This window comes from Pseudochaenichthys georgianus, unplaced genomic scaffold (genome assembly GCF_902827115.2).
Source record: "Pseudochaenichthys georgianus unplaced genomic scaffold, fPseGeo1.2 scaffold_264_arrow_ctg1, whole genome shotgun sequence".
NCBI classification, from domain to species: Eukaryota; Metazoa; Chordata; class Actinopteri; order Perciformes; family Channichthyidae; genus Pseudochaenichthys; species Pseudochaenichthys georgianus.
The window spans coordinates 6,670-21,805 of record NW_027262955.1 but is presented as its reverse complement, the minus strand read 5'-3'; the positions used below and the strand labels follow the sequence as shown (position 1 = coordinate 21,805).

At 45.5% G+C, this 15,136-nt stretch overlaps 1 protein-coding gene across 1 annotated transcript; it reads left to right on the top strand.

Moving 5' to 3' along the window:
* The first annotated feature begins 329 nt into the window (after positions 1-329).
* LOC117442060 (zinc finger protein 708-like) lies at positions 330-11,885 on the top strand. Its single transcript, XM_071202340.1, has 3 exons — positions 330-487; positions 1,763-1,813; positions 10,944-11,885. Exons 2-3 carry the CDS (start codon positions 1,775-1,777, stop codon positions 11,805-11,807), a joined length of 903 nt encoding a protein of 300 aa, XP_071058441.1. The 5' UTR covers positions 330-487; positions 1,763-1,774; the 3' UTR covers positions 11,808-11,885.
* Positions 11,886-15,136: the final 3,251 nt, after the last annotated feature.

Here is a 15,136-nt window from a genome sequence, read left to right as displayed (position 1 = left end):
TCTTACTGTAATTAGTGATTCAATTACTCAACTATGACACCTAGTTGGGCTTGCCAAAATCACGCTAGTTTCATTAAACAATGATCAAATATGCTAACGAAGCTAATGCTTTTGCCGAAAGCTATAGCTAACGAATAGTTGTTTTTAGAGACTTTAATACGGTTAGAAGCTATCATAAGCAAACAGATGTGTGTTTGTATTGCCTTAACACTATCATAGTTAATGTTAGCTAATCACACTTCATTTCAAGACACCGGAATTGTTATTAATGTTAAACAAATGAAACTGTAAAAGCACTTCACATTACTCACATTCTCTGCCTTGACGTGAACGTGCTCCGTCACGTGCCCCTGTGTGTGTGTGCGGTTCCACAAGTGCTGTCTCCGACGCTGCAGCTTCATGCTACTCAAAAACGAGAGACGAAGGAGATGCACCTTCAAAGTTATTTGCAATCCGCCAAAAACCGAGAGACGAAGGCGAAGACGAAGTGAGTGGATTAAACACCTACAGAGGTTTCATTAAGTGTATTTACACCTGTTAGCTTAGCTTACAGTTCATCACGAATCAGAAGTTATCTTATTCAACACAACAGCTGTAATCTTGGAAGAAAGAAACTCACAACAAAACTTAAAATGTGCGCCAAAAATAGTCTCAAATTATCTTTAAATAAAGCCTAAAAGCTATCGGCTAACAGCTAAAGTCTACAAGCTATCGGATAACAGCTAAAGTCTACAAGCTATCGGCTAACAGCTAAAGTCTACAAGCTATCGGCTAACAGCTAAAGTCTACAAGCTATCGGCTAACAGCTAAAGTCTACAAGCTATCGGCTAACAGCTAACGGCTACAAGCTATCGGCTAACAGCTAAAGTCTACAAGCCATCGGCTAACAGCTAAAGTCTACAAGCTATCGGCTAACAGCTAAAGTCTACAAGCTATCGGCTAACAGCTAACGGCTACAAGCTATCGGCTAACAGCTACAGTTATTATTCCAGTTCGGCTCTGGGGAGTAACAGTTGATCTGTAATGCTCAGCTGACTTTGTTAGTTATTTATTACACCAGTTGTCTTTAAGACGGTTTGAGTTGTTGTGTTGGTGCTCTTTACCATAGGTATGGTTTTAAATATATGCTAACTAGCTTATTAGCATCGCCATTCATCACCGTGACGTAGCATTTTTCCCATTGAAATGAATGGGGTTCTTCAGTTAGCAGCTAACGCTAAGCTAAGCGGCGGTTTAGCTCATTAGATAAATAGTTACACTTCATTTAAATAATGATTTATCTTAAACTGGGAAATGATTGTGTCCCAGCAGAAGTGTTTTCAGGCATTACACGAGTTAAACATATTTAAAAGATGCAATAAGATAATAAAATGAAGCATTAGCAGCAAGCACACAGGACACATATCACTAGAGTATCTAAAGAATACACAATATACAGAAAATACTGTATACATGGAGTACATTAAACAGTCTCACTAGCTAATGTTTGCTTTCTGTGTTAACTTGGTGATAGTTAATGACACAGGTAGCGTTATAACCCTGGTTCAAACAACCATTAATGTCACTTTCTATGTGAATAAAGTCATTTTAATGAAATAAAAGTGAACAAACTGAGCTGTAAGTTGCTACACAGATTATAATGAATTACATCTAAATATTTGTATTATATTAATAATAATAACTTTTTATAGTAATGGTTAAAGTCATTTGCATGTAGCGTTTATAACTATCTGACCTTTCTCTCATGTTCTCCTCTGCTTAGCACATCGACTAAATGGATCCATGGAAGAAGAGAGAGGCCCCTGGAGCTCAGGTCAGTGCGCACTTCATCACGATATATTCCTAATGTCAGCGTTTCCGCCAGGCGGGCGTCTTGTATATGCTCCGACCGTCCTCACTCACAACAACGGCCTCCAGACATAAATAAAGCAGCGACTGTGTTCTCCATGACACAGGCAGTCTGTGGTTTGTACTTGTTTAACTTCTGTCTAGTTTCTGAGCAGACATGAGGAGCTGAGAGCTCTGAGTGCTAACAGCTAACGGCTGGTTTTGTGTTTCGCATTGAAGATGACGTCACGGCTCCGCCTACACTGCGTTACTATAGTTACCGCCCCAGTTCCTAAACTGTGATGGAAACGCAGCATTAAGTGAGCCTGAGTAGGAATACTCTGTTTCAGTAAAAGTCCCTCAATCTAAATATAGTGAAAGACAGTGAAAGTAGTCGTTGTGCAGATTGGTCCATTTCAGAATAATATATATGATATGTTTTATAATGATTGATCATGAAAGTGTTCTCAGAGCTGGTGAAGGTGCAGCTAGTCTGAAGTACTTTGTAGACTGCAGGGTAGCTGGTGGAGGTGCAGCTAGTCTGAAGTACTTTGTAGACTGCAGCTAGTCCTTCTGAAGTACTTTGTAGACTGCAGGGTAGCTGGTGGAGGTGCAGCTAGTCTGAAGTACTTTGTAGACTGCAGGGTAGCTGGTGAAGGTGCAGCTAGTCTGAAGTACTTTGTAGACTGCAGGGTAGCTGGTGGATTTACTCCAGGTGGAACTAAAGTCTGATTCAACACTTGGTTATATTTCACATCCTTCATCTGAGAAGTAACTAAAGGGATTAAAAACATCTTTGATAGATTCTAAGAACTTTCTTCACTCTTAACCTCAAAGGTTGAGGAGTGGAGGCCCTGAATATTCCAACAGCTTATATGAAATTAACGCATCTCTTTTTCCAAGAACAATCCAAATGAACCTGTATAGTGAGACGAATATATTACAAACAACACTAATATTACTATTGTACTGATTACTACGATAACATATAAATGTAATGTCTTAGCTGGACAGAAGTCGGGTGTGCAGCTTCATCCTGATGTCTCCCAGTTCAGAGGTAGCAGGGGGAGGGAGGGTGCAGCTTCATCCTGATGTCTCCCAGTTCAGAGGTAGCAGGGGGAGGGAGGGTGCAGCATCATCCTGATGTCTCCCAGTTCAGAGGTAGCAGGGGGAGGGAGGGTGCAGCTTCATCCTGATGTCTCCCAGTTCAGAGGTAGCAGGGGGAGGGAGGGTGCAGCTTCATCCTGATGTCTCCCAGTTCAGAGGTAGCAGGGGGAGGGAGGGTGCAGCTTCATCCTGATGTCTCCCAGTTCAGAGGTAGCAGGGGGAGGGAGGGTGCAGCTTCATCCTGATGTCTCCCAGTTCAGAGGTAGCAGGGGGAGGGAGGGTGCAGCTTCATCCTGATGTCTCCCAGTTCAGAGGTAGCAGGGGGAGGGAGGGTGCAGCTTCATCCTGATGTCTCCCAGTTCAGAGGTAGCAGGGGGAGGGAGGGTGCAGCTTCATCCTGATGTCTCCCAGTTCAGAGGGAGCAGGGGGAGGGAGGGTGCAGCTTCATCCTGATGTCTCCCAGTTCAGAGGTAGCAGGGGGAGGGAGGGTGCAGCATCATCCTGATGTCTCCCAGTTCAGAGGTAGCAGGGGGAGGGAGGGTGCAGCTTCATCCTGATGTCTCCCAGTTCAGAGGTAGCAGGGGGAGGGAGGGTGCAGCTTCATCCTGATGTGTCCCAGTTCAGAGGTAGCAGGGGGAGGGAGGGTGCAGCTTCATCCTGATGTCTCCCAGTTCAGAGGTAGCAGGGGGAGGGAGGGTGCAGCTTCATCCTGATGTGTCCCAGTTCAGAGGTAGCAGGGGGAGGGAGGGTGCAGCTTCATCCTGATGTGTCCCAGTTCAGAGGTAGCAGGGGGAGGGAGGGTGCAGCTTCATCCTGATGTCTCCCAGTTCAGAGGTAGCAGGGGGAGGGAGGGTGCAGCTTCATCCTGATGTCTCCCAGTTCAGAGGTAGCAGGGGGAGGGAGGGTGCAGCTTCATCCTGATGTGTCCCAGTTCAGAGGTAGCAGGGGGAGGGAGGGTGCAGCTTCATCCTGATGTGTCCCAGTTCAGAGGTAGCAGGGAGAGGGAGGGTGCAGCTTCATCCTGATGTGTCCCAGTTCAGAGGTAGCAGGGCGAGGGAGGGTGCAGCTTCATCCTGATGTCTCCCAGTTCAGAGGTAGCAGGGAGAGGGAGGGTGCAGCTTCATCCTGATGTGTCCCAGTTCAGAGGTAGCAGGGGGAGGGAGGGTGCAGCTTCATCCTGATGTCTCCCAGTTCAGAGGTAGCAGGGAGAGGGAGGGTGCAGCTTCATCCTGATGTGTCCCAGTTCAGAGGTAGCAGGGGGAGGGAGGGTGCAGCTTCATCCTGATGTGTCCCAGTTCAGAGGGAGCAGGGGGAGGGAGGGTGCAGCTTCATCCTGATGTCTCCCAGTTCAGAGGTAGCAGGGGGAGGGAGGGTGCAGCTTCATCCTGATGTCTCCCAGTTCAGAGGTAGCAGGGGGAGGGAGGGTGCAGCTTCATCCTGATGTGTCCCAGTTCAGAGGTAGCAGGGCGAGGGAGGGTGCAGCTTCATCCTGATGTCTCCCAGTTCAGAGGTAGCAGGGAGAGGGAGGGTGCAGCTTCATCCTGATGTGTCCCAGTTCAGAGGTAGCAGGGAGAGGGAGGGTGCAGCTTCATCCTGATGTGTCCCAGTTCAGAGGTAGCAGGGGGAGGGAGGGTGCAGCTTCATCCTGATGTCTCCCAGTTCAGAGGGAGCAGGGGGAGGGAGGGTGCAGCTTCATCCTGACCTTTTAAAATGATTAGTTTAGACCCCCCCACTTGTACGATGCAGAAAGTCCGTGAACCGGTCTCTCCGCTCTCCGCTCTCTGCAGAGCGCTGTGTCAGAGCTTCACCATCAAATCCATTCCTCTTGCTGATTGAGAGAAAGCCCAAAGCAATGAAACTCCGTACCATGTTTTCATCCTGCTGCTTTGCACCAAGGCAGATTCTCAGAGCCGTGCACATGCTGCGTCTTTAGTTGTAAAATAATTTCCCCGCTGCGAGGCTCCGGTGCTAACAGTTCACGAGCGTGCTCCACTAGCACCCGGATATAAGGCGCTGTTATTGAAGAGGTGGAGGAGAGTCCTCTCCTGTAGACTGAGAGGCTGATAGCTACAGCTCAGTGAGGGGAAGGACTCTTGAGAGGTGGAGGAGAGTCCTCTCCTGTCAGACTGAGAGGCTGATAGCTACAGCTCAGTGAGGTGAAGGACTCTTGAGAGGTGGAGGAGAGTCCTCTCCTGTAGACTGAGAGGCTGATAGCTACAGCTCAGTGAGGGGAAGGACTCTTGAGAGGTGGAGGAGAGTCCTCTCCTGTCAGACTGAGAGGCTGATAGCTACAGCTCAGTGAGGTGAAGGACTCTTGAGAGGTGGAGGAGAGTCCTCTCCTGTCAGACTGAGAGGCTGATAGCTACAGCTCAGTGAGGTGAAGGACTCTTGAGAGGTGGAGGAGAGTCCTCTCCTGTAGACTGAGAGGCTGATAGCTACAGCTCAGTGAGGTGAAGGACTCTTGAGAGGTGGAGGAGAGTCCTCTCCTGTCAGACTGAGAGGCTGATAGCTACAGCTCAGGGAGGTGAAGGACTCTTGAGAGGTGGAGGAGAGTCCTCTCCTGTCAGACTGAGAGGCTGATAGCTACAGCTCAGTGAGGTGAAGGACTCTTGAGAGGTGGAGGAGAGTCCTCTCCTGTAGACTGAGAGGCTGATAGCTACAGCTCAGTGAGGGGAAGGACTCTTGAGAGGTGGAGGAGAGTCCTCTCCTGTCAGACTGAGAGGCTGATAGCTACAGCTCAGTGAGGTGAAGGACTCTTGAGAGGTGGAGGAGAGTCCTCTCCTGTCAGACTGAGAGGCTGATAGCTACAGCTCAGTGAGGTGAAGGACTCTTGAGAGGTGGAGGAGAGTCCTCTCCTGTAGACTGAGAGGCTGATAGCTACAGCTCAGTGAGGTGAAGGACTCTTGAGAGGTGGAGGAGAGTCCTCTCCTGTAGACTGAGAGGCTGATAGCTACAGCTCAGTGAGGTGAAGGACTCTTGAGAGGTGGAGGAGAGTCCTCTCCTGTCAGACTGAGAGGCTGATAGCTACAGCTCAGTGAGGTGAAGGACTCTTGAGAGGTGGAGGAGAGTCCTCTCCTGTCAGACTGAGAGGCTGATAGCTACAGCTCAGTGAGGTGAAGGACTCTTGAGAGGTGGAGGAGAGTCCTCTCCTGTCAGACTGAGAGGCTGATAGCTACAGCTCAGTGAGGGGAAGGACTCTTGAGAGGTGGAGGAGAGTCCTCTCCTGTCAGGCTGATAGCTACAGCTCAGTGAGGGGAAGTACTCTCAGAGGGGTAGAGGAGAGTCCTCTCCTGTAGACTGAGAGGCTGATAGCTACAGCTCAGTGAGGTGAAGGACTCTCAGAGAGGTGGAGGAGAGTCCTCTCCTGTCAGACTGAGAGGCTGATAGCTACAGCTCAGTGAGGTGAAGGACTCTTGAGAGGTGGAGGAGAGTCCTCTCCTGTCAGACTGAGAGGCTGATAGCTACAGCTCAGTGAGGGGAAGGACTCTCAGAGGGGTGGAGGAGAGTCCTCTCCTGTAGACTGAGAGGCTGATAGCTACAGCTCAGTGAGGTGAAGGACTCTCAGAGGGGTGGAGGAGTGTCCTCTCCTGTCAGGCTGATAGCTACAGCTCAGTGAGGTGAAGGACTCTTGAGAGGTGGAGGAGAGTCCTCTCCTGTCAGACTGAGAGGCTGATAGCTACAGCTCAGTGAGGTGAAGGACTCTTGAGAGGTGGAGGAGAGTCCTCTCCTGTAGACTGAGAGGCTGCAGCTCAGTGAGGTGAATGACTCTCAGAGGGGTGGAGGAGAGTCCTCTCCTGTCAGACTGAGAGGCTGATAGCTACAGCTCAGTGAGGTGAAGGACTCTCAGAGAGGTGGAGGAGAGTCCTCTCCTGTAGACTGAGAGGCTGATAGCTACAGCTCAGTGAGGTGAAGGACTCTCAGAGGGGTGGAGGAGAGTCCTCTCCTGTAGACTGAGAGGCTGATAGCTACAGCTCAGTGAGGTGAAGGACTCTCAGAGGGGTGGAGGAGAGTCGTCTCCTGTAGACTGAGAGGCTGATAGCTACAGCTCAGTGAGGTGAAGGATTCTCTGAGGGGTGGAGGAGAGTCGTCTCCTGTAGACTGAGAGGCTGATAGCTACAGCTCAGTGAGGTGAAGGACTCTTGAGAGGTGGAGGAGAGTCCTCTCCTGTAGACTGAGAGGCTGATAGCTGCAGCTCAGTGAGGTGAAGGACTCTTGAGAGGTGGAGGAGAGTCCTCTCCTGTAGACTGAGAGGCTGATAGCTACAGCTCAGTGAGGTGAAGGACTCTTGAGAGGTGGAGGAGAGTCCTCTCCTGTAGACTGAGAGGCTGATAGCTACAGCTCAGTGAGGTGAAGGACTCTTGAGAGGTGGAGGAGAGTCCTCTCCTGTAGACTGAGAGGCTGATAGCTACAGCTCAGTGAGGTGAAGGACTCTTGAGAGGTGGAGGAGAGTCCTCTCCTGTCAGACTGAGAGGCTGATAGCTACAGCTCAGTGAGGTGAAGGACTCTTGAGAGGTGGAGGAGAGTCCTCTCCTGTCAGACTGAGAGGCTGATAGCTACAGCTCAGTGAGCTGAAGGACTCTTGAGAGGTGGAGGAGAGTCCTCTCCTGTCAGACTGAGAGGCTGATAGCTTCAGCTCAGTGAGGTCAGTTCACTCAGATCTCCAGTTAGAAGCACATTTCCCTGGGCCTGAAAATAGGCTATTTCTGAATGGAGAGTTTCAAAAATGTCTTCTTCAAAATAAGGAGAATCGACTGGGGGAATATAAATAGCACACACGTATAGATTCCTGTCAGTTATGCCCAGGGTTTGATCTAACCTTAGCCACATGTGGGATTTACCTTGTTTCACTACTGAGATCTGACGGCAAAGATCTCCTTCATACCACACCAAGATCCCCCCCGATGTTCTGCCCTGCGTATGTCTTTGATTTTATAGAGGGCACCATGACTTCATTATAACCTGGAGGACAGTGAGTGAGCAGATCATTTTTACACCATGTTTCTGTTCATATAGTTGGATCAACATCTTTGATAGATTCCAAGAACTTTTTTGGAGTGGAGTCCCTGAATATTCAGCTTATATGTTTTCCAAAAACAATCAAAATGAACCTGTATAGACAAATATATATAATTATTTATTTTTTTCACTAATATTACTATTGTACTGATTACTACGATAACATATTACATTACATCACATTTAGTTGACGCTTTTATCCAAAGTAACTTACAATAAGTGCATTCGACCAGGAAGACACAACCTTGAACATTTCAAGTGCTACTCAACTGGCTTTAGATAAGCCAGCCCTTTGTTAGTATATAAGTGCTTTGTGAGCAGTTCTATCGCTCGAGGTGGAGTCGAAAGAGATGAGTTTTCTGCCAAAAATGCTGCCCCACAATGCATTGCAGCCGCAGCATTTGCCGTCACAACAGTCGGTCGTTCACGGAAACAACCGATTATGACCCAGAAATGATATCAGGAAAGTTACGGTGCTTATTAAGCATTTTAAAACATAGGTGGTAAGTTGCCAAAGTGCTTTGTTCTGAACGTTCATCAGTATTATAATCAAAGAGAGAAATATGAACGTTAGTTTTTACTGAAATGATCAAATAAAGTCAACATCTCAGTCTTTACTGAGCTGTGTGGGGTTTGTTCAACTTCTAAAAGATGTTTGAATGGTGATATACACAGTGATAGATGTTAAAGGTGGGGTAGGTAAGTTTCAGAAACCGGCTCGAGATACACTTTTTGTTATATTCCATGGAATGCTCTTAACATCCCGATAGCAATGAATATCTGAAGTGCTTTGACAAAAAATCCATAAAAAATGTCATCTGTTGAAGCCGTAATACTGTAAAAAGTACAACCAATTGGACGGCCTACCTGCCTGTCAGCCTTCCATCGGGGCACAAACTGATCTCGTGCCCTCATTGGTCATGTTCGCGTTCGTGTGTGTTGGGGGAGGGGCTCTGTGAGGAAGTGGCAGATTTTCTCCGGTTGTGTATTTTCAAATTCTAGCGATCTCGAGCCGGTTTCTCAAACTTACCTACCCCACCTTTAAGGACTAACGTTTATAATAAATACATCTGTATATATTTAAGATCTTTCCATCAATCATACGTATTGGGATCATTGGTATTCATGTGGACCGGAGGGAGAGGGTGACGAGCAGAAGTTTCACTTTCCTTTTTTATTTCAATTCAAACTTTGGTCCTGAAGAATCTGTTTCTCTGTTGTCCACGTTCATAAAGCAAAGCAGCAGCATCAGAGCACGGAGCAGAGTCTCTAGATGAGTTTAGTCCCTCGTTCTTATTGAACATCCATGTTTGTAGTCCGCTATAGAAAACTGTAGTTTCCATGGTTTCCCCACAGCAGCAGACGCACATTCAGGACGTCCGCTGGCGCATCAGAAACACGTGGGATAGTGAAAGTGCATTAGATTCTCTAAAGCACCGCAGTCTCTTCTCCTAAGTCCTTTTGAATTCTCCTATCCACTATCCCTTAACCCCGTGACCTTTCACTCAGAGGTCAAGGGATAGACGATAGGAGCTGATTTTTGGATTATCCGACCGCAACCCAGGTCTTGAGGGTCATTTGAGACTGTTGTGATTGGTCGACTGTTCAAAATGGCCTCTACCTCACATAAAAGGGTTTGTAGCCCGTCTTCATCCAAAGTCTGCTGCTTCCAAACAGAATAGAGAACCTGCCTCACAGACTTAATCAGACGCTTAAGAGGTTACAAGACAGTGGTTATGAAAACTAGAGTTTTATTTTCCACATTAACAACAATGGAGAGTGGGGCTCTGAAATCATAAAACAGATATAGATATATATACAGTAATAGGGGAAATAATTGGGCAGTTCAGTGTGTGTGTGTGTGTGTGTGTGTAAAACGTAGCAGCCTGCGGTCGCTCGTTAGCTGTTCTAATGAGGGTAAACACAGTGAAGACACAGCTCTTTGCAGCTGGTGCTGCTCTTCTCAGATTCTGCTGAGTCACACGTTACTGCCTCCTGGCGCCGCAGAGATTTCATGACGTGAAGGAGTTTTTCTTCTATAAAGCAGCTGTGGGCAGCAGATACTGTGAGAGTCACAGACATGAATACATAGGTCAAGGCAAGACTGGTTCACAGACTCTCCTGTTTTTCCGATCCGGTGCTTGAACAAATAACTACACCCCGAGTCCGAGTTTGCAATATATCTCAAATAATGTATTTATTTCCCCACATAAACATAACAGTCTGCAATGAAACTGCTGTCTCCTGTGCGCTCCACTTCCTACTTTCTCCTGCGAACGAGTACAGTACAGACTACTGCAACTCCCTCCTGGCTGATCTACCTACATGTGCCATCCGACCTCTGCAGCTCATCCAGAATGCAGCGGCTCGTCTGGTCTTCAACCTTCCTAAATTCTCCCACACCACGCCGCTCCTCCGCTCCCTCCACTGGCTTCCGGTAACTGCTAGAATCCACTTCAAGACACTGGTACTTGCGTACCATTCTGCGAATGGATCTGTCCCTTCCTACATCCAGGACATGGTTAAACCGTGCACCCCAGCACGTGCTCTACGCTCTGCATCAGCCAAACGGCTCGCTGCACCCTCGCTGTGAAGGGGACCCAAGTTCCCATCAGCAAAAACACGTGGGTTTGCTATCCTGGCTCCAAGATGGTGGAATGAGCTCCCATTGACATCAGGACAGCAGATAGCTCACACACCTTCCAGACTGAAAACTCATCTCTTTCGACTCCACTTCGAGCGATAGAACTACTAACAAAGCACTTATATACTAATAAAGGACTGGCTTATCTAAAGCCAGTTGAGTAGCACCTGAAATGTTTGGCTCTATGAAACCTGATGTACTTTATGATTCTGTTTTCTTCAAGTTTGTATTTTGTTGGTCGAACGCATTTATTGTAAGTCGCTTTGGATAAAAGCGTCAGCTAAATGTAATGTAATGTATTTATGCTTTTTAGATTAACTTTCTCTCCTTCTCTGTCTGTCTGTTCTAGAAACCGAAAGGAAAAGAGAGATGTCACAGCTGTCAGCAATGTGACAAATCCTTCACAAGATCTGGAACTTTAAAGCGCCACCTGCTTATTCACACAGGAGAAAAACCGTTCAGCTGTGAAGAGTGTGGGACAACTTTCGCTCAATCAGGTGATCTCAAATCACATCAACTATTCATACAGGAGAAAAACCGTTCAGCTGTGAAGAGTGTGGGACAATTTTCGCTCGCTCAGGTCATCTCAAATCACATCAACGTATTCATACAGGAGAAAAACCGTTCAGCTGTGAAGAGTGTGGGAAAACTTTCGCTCACTCAGGTAATCTCAAATCACATCAACGTATTCATACAGGAGAAAAACCGTTCAGCTGTGAAGAGTGTGGGAAAACTTTCGCTCACTCAGGTAATCTCAAATCACATCAACGTATTCATACAGGAGAAAAATCTTTCAGCTGTGAAGAGTGTTGGGAAACTTTCGCTAGATCAGATGCTCTCATATCACATCACCGTATTCATACAGGAGAAAAACCGTACTGGTGTGAAGAGTGTGGGAAAACTTTCGCTCAATCAGGTAATCTCAAAATACATCTACGTATTCATACAGGAGAAAAACCGTTCAGCTGTGAAGAGTGTGGGAAAACTTTCACTACATCAGGTGGTCTCAAAATACATCAACGCATTCACGCAGGAGAAAAACCATAGTGGTGTGAAGAGTGTGGGAAAACTTTCACTACATCAGGTGCTCTCAAATCACATCAACGTATTCATACAGGAGAAAAATCATTCAGCTGTGAAGAGGGTGGGAAAACTTTTTCTCAAAGTATTCACCTTTAAAGACCATGAGCGAATGCACACTGCATTGTTTTGAAGAACTATGAGAGGCAAGCCAGCTGTTTCCTCCTCCTGATGTCCTGAGAGCTGGAGTTATATTTTAAGTCTTTCTGAATTGAAGTCTCATTGAAATAAAGCTTATTTCATTCAAATGTGTCTTTTCTTCCGTGAGATATCTTTACAGATTACCTTATGACTCAAGAGTCTGATTTTAAAAGTGTTTTAATATTTCTGAGTCTGACTCAAGCAACTTAAAGGGATAGTGGAAATCCGCGAATTTTGGGTTTAACTTATGTATTTTTATTAAAAATAAGCATAATAAACCATTTTTTTTTATTTCATGCGCCTAGTTTCATTTTATTTTCAATTTTACTGCTCCCGACCACGCCCTCTCAATGAAACGAAATACTTCGGGAATCTTCGGGTGATGACGAAAACAAAGGAAGACGGGCACAAACATTGGACGAGGCACGAGTATTTTATTATGTTTTCTGGCTGATTTAATGCATCATTAGCCTGTACCATTGTGTACAACGCCATTTATTGCCTGTCGATGAGGCGACCGGAGGCCTCGTCATCCGATAATCCGGTACACAGTGTCGAATGTGTACACTGATCATCATATAGACATGATAGACTAACAGTACTGCGAGTACAGCCTACACTTGACAGGCAGCCTGGCTAGCCTAGGATTAGGACCATACTACGTCAAAAGACCGATTGGCTCTAGCTGTATATCATGCTAGTATACAATTCATTTAAATTTATTCATGTAATTAATGCCCATAAGGCTGTTACATATACAATAATAAATGTGAACCTGACCCTGGTATGTTATGAAATGTACCCTACATGCAGTCATCCTCGGGCATAGCCATAGGCCTACAGTGCATGCATGCCAACTTTGCAATATATAATATAGCGCCTAGCGTGAGCTATGCTTAGGGACCTACCAGTCAAGATTATTTGTGCGTAGGGGTGCATCATCTGGCGCCTGGTCCTGGTCATCCTCGCCATTGCCCATGCCGTGAACTAACTCCATCTCCTCGGGCTCGGGCTTGAACAAATAAGGACGTAATGGTCCATCGTCTGGCTCAATATTCTCACCATCGTCGCTTACTGAACCGGATTCAGATTCAGTTCCTAAAACTACATTTTCGCAGGAAAGCCGAGAGGATGTTTCTGACTCGCTATCATCACTGGATACCTCGTACAATCCTTCTTCTTTGTCTGGTATATTTGCCCTTCCACGTTCATTCTGCATAGACGCCGTGGTTTGTTATTGTTTCGTCTTCCTGAGTTTTCCTCACTTCCGGTTTGGCGGAATCGATCATTTCGTTTCTAAAAAAGTTCGGGGAAGCTGCAATAAAGTGCTTCTAACATGCGTAAGGCAATTATTATATTTTTTTAATCAGGTGTGATTGTTTTGGTACGTAATTATGCTTGTATATAAGTTAAAACGAAACTATTTGTGGTTCAATTTCCACTATCCCTTTAAATATTTGCTTTTGGGCAAAGTCATCTGAACATTGTGTAATGTGGCACTCTACCTTTGTCCATATATGTGACCAGCTCTATCGAAATCAGTCGGAAGTCGCAACGGCTCATTTAAAAAATAAACGTGGATTTGCGTAAAAAAACATTGTTTGATTTTAAATAAACAAAGTCTTGGCTATCAGAATATGAAACTTTTATTTCCTAAATCACACAATAAATACATGTTTGAAGCTTGTAAAGGGACGAAGACAGGCACCTCTCATTCGCAATCTGCTCTTCCGCAGCGCCGCCCCCCCCCTCCCTCTGGCTGACATTATGAATGTACGCGTATAGTAATCATAGATAACACGGCAGGGTCCGTTACAGTTTGTTTTCATCTGATTTCAATTAAACAAAGTCTTGGCTTTCAGAATATTAAACTTGTTTCGGCAAATTCAGATGATAAATACAGCTTTGAAGCTTCGGCATAATTACAAGCGGAGAACGGAGTAACTTAACGTCACAGCAGGCACAACAGCAGCCGGTGTTTCTCGTGAGGGTTTTCCCCGAGAAACAAACACAATACACACAAACGCAAAATTACACAAACACACACACATACACACACACACACTTGCGATCCAAACGAAAATATCTTCCCTCCGTACAGGGGCGGATCTAGAAAAATATTCATGGGGTGGCAGGAGAATTTCAGGGGTGGCATCCCCTGGCAGAAGTATATGCTAATTTAATCGCAGTCATATCAATCAATGTTAACTTGGAAAGCCACAATATTGATATTTTAACTCAACATCAGGTGACATTATTGTGGCACATCAGTGAATAAGGATTATATTAAATATAAGCTGGCAGACATCATTTAATGAATTTTAACTGAATGAGTTGGTTTCACTCTTAGACCAGCAGGGGTACCAAATCAATGCAGACTGCTGCAATAAGTACATTCATTACTGTCTTGTCGATGTTTGTCTGAATGAATATGATAAAATTAACAATCATATTATTCCTATCAGCTGTCAATCACTGTTATGATGCACATATTCATTGTTATTATTAAATAAACTATATTTTTTTGGAGGAGATCATTTAAGATGATTTAAGATGCTTGCTCACCCTCCTTCAAATTTGAAAGACGAGTAATTACTATCATAAATCAAAGGAATCAAAAGAACAGTTCAGCGCCCCACGACTTCATTGCAAACAGTTACAACCTTGACTTTACATCAGAAAGAACAAACATTAAAGAAGTGACTAACTGCATCAGTTAGGGTTAAAAAACGTGTATTCAGCTAACACATAAACAGCGCTGCAGTTATTATCCAGTGGAGAGTCCTTACCTGCTGGCCTAGTTAAATTGAGGCTGTTACTTTTTTTCGGCTGGGCAGTGTAGTTTTACACACTGTCTTATTTGACTTTCTCAGGACTTGAAACTGTTTTTTGGGGGCAGACCAAGAAGAAGAAGAAAAATATTATACACACGTAAGGTCATCATCTTAACAGTTTATTATTCTCATCGACTCATCCGTGAGCAGAGCATCAAGTTGCCTATAAAAGCTGAATGTGGCGATTACCATCTTGATCAGCAAAACGCCTCGCAAACTTATTAAGTTTTAAAGCTATGGTGCGTTTTGATTCAATGCTGAGTACAGCCAAACTTGACATGCTCTTCTCTGTCATTGTAGACCGCAATCAGTCTCTCCAGAGTATTTGTGTTGGGTAATCTATGGTAGGGCTAACCCATACAGTGGTGGGGCTCAAGTCAGTATTTGCAATGTAATTACATACACGCTCCCCTTGACAGTGAAACGCCACGCGTGAGGTCTAGATTATTTCCCTGTCTCAATCCAAATTGAACTGTATGAAATAAAA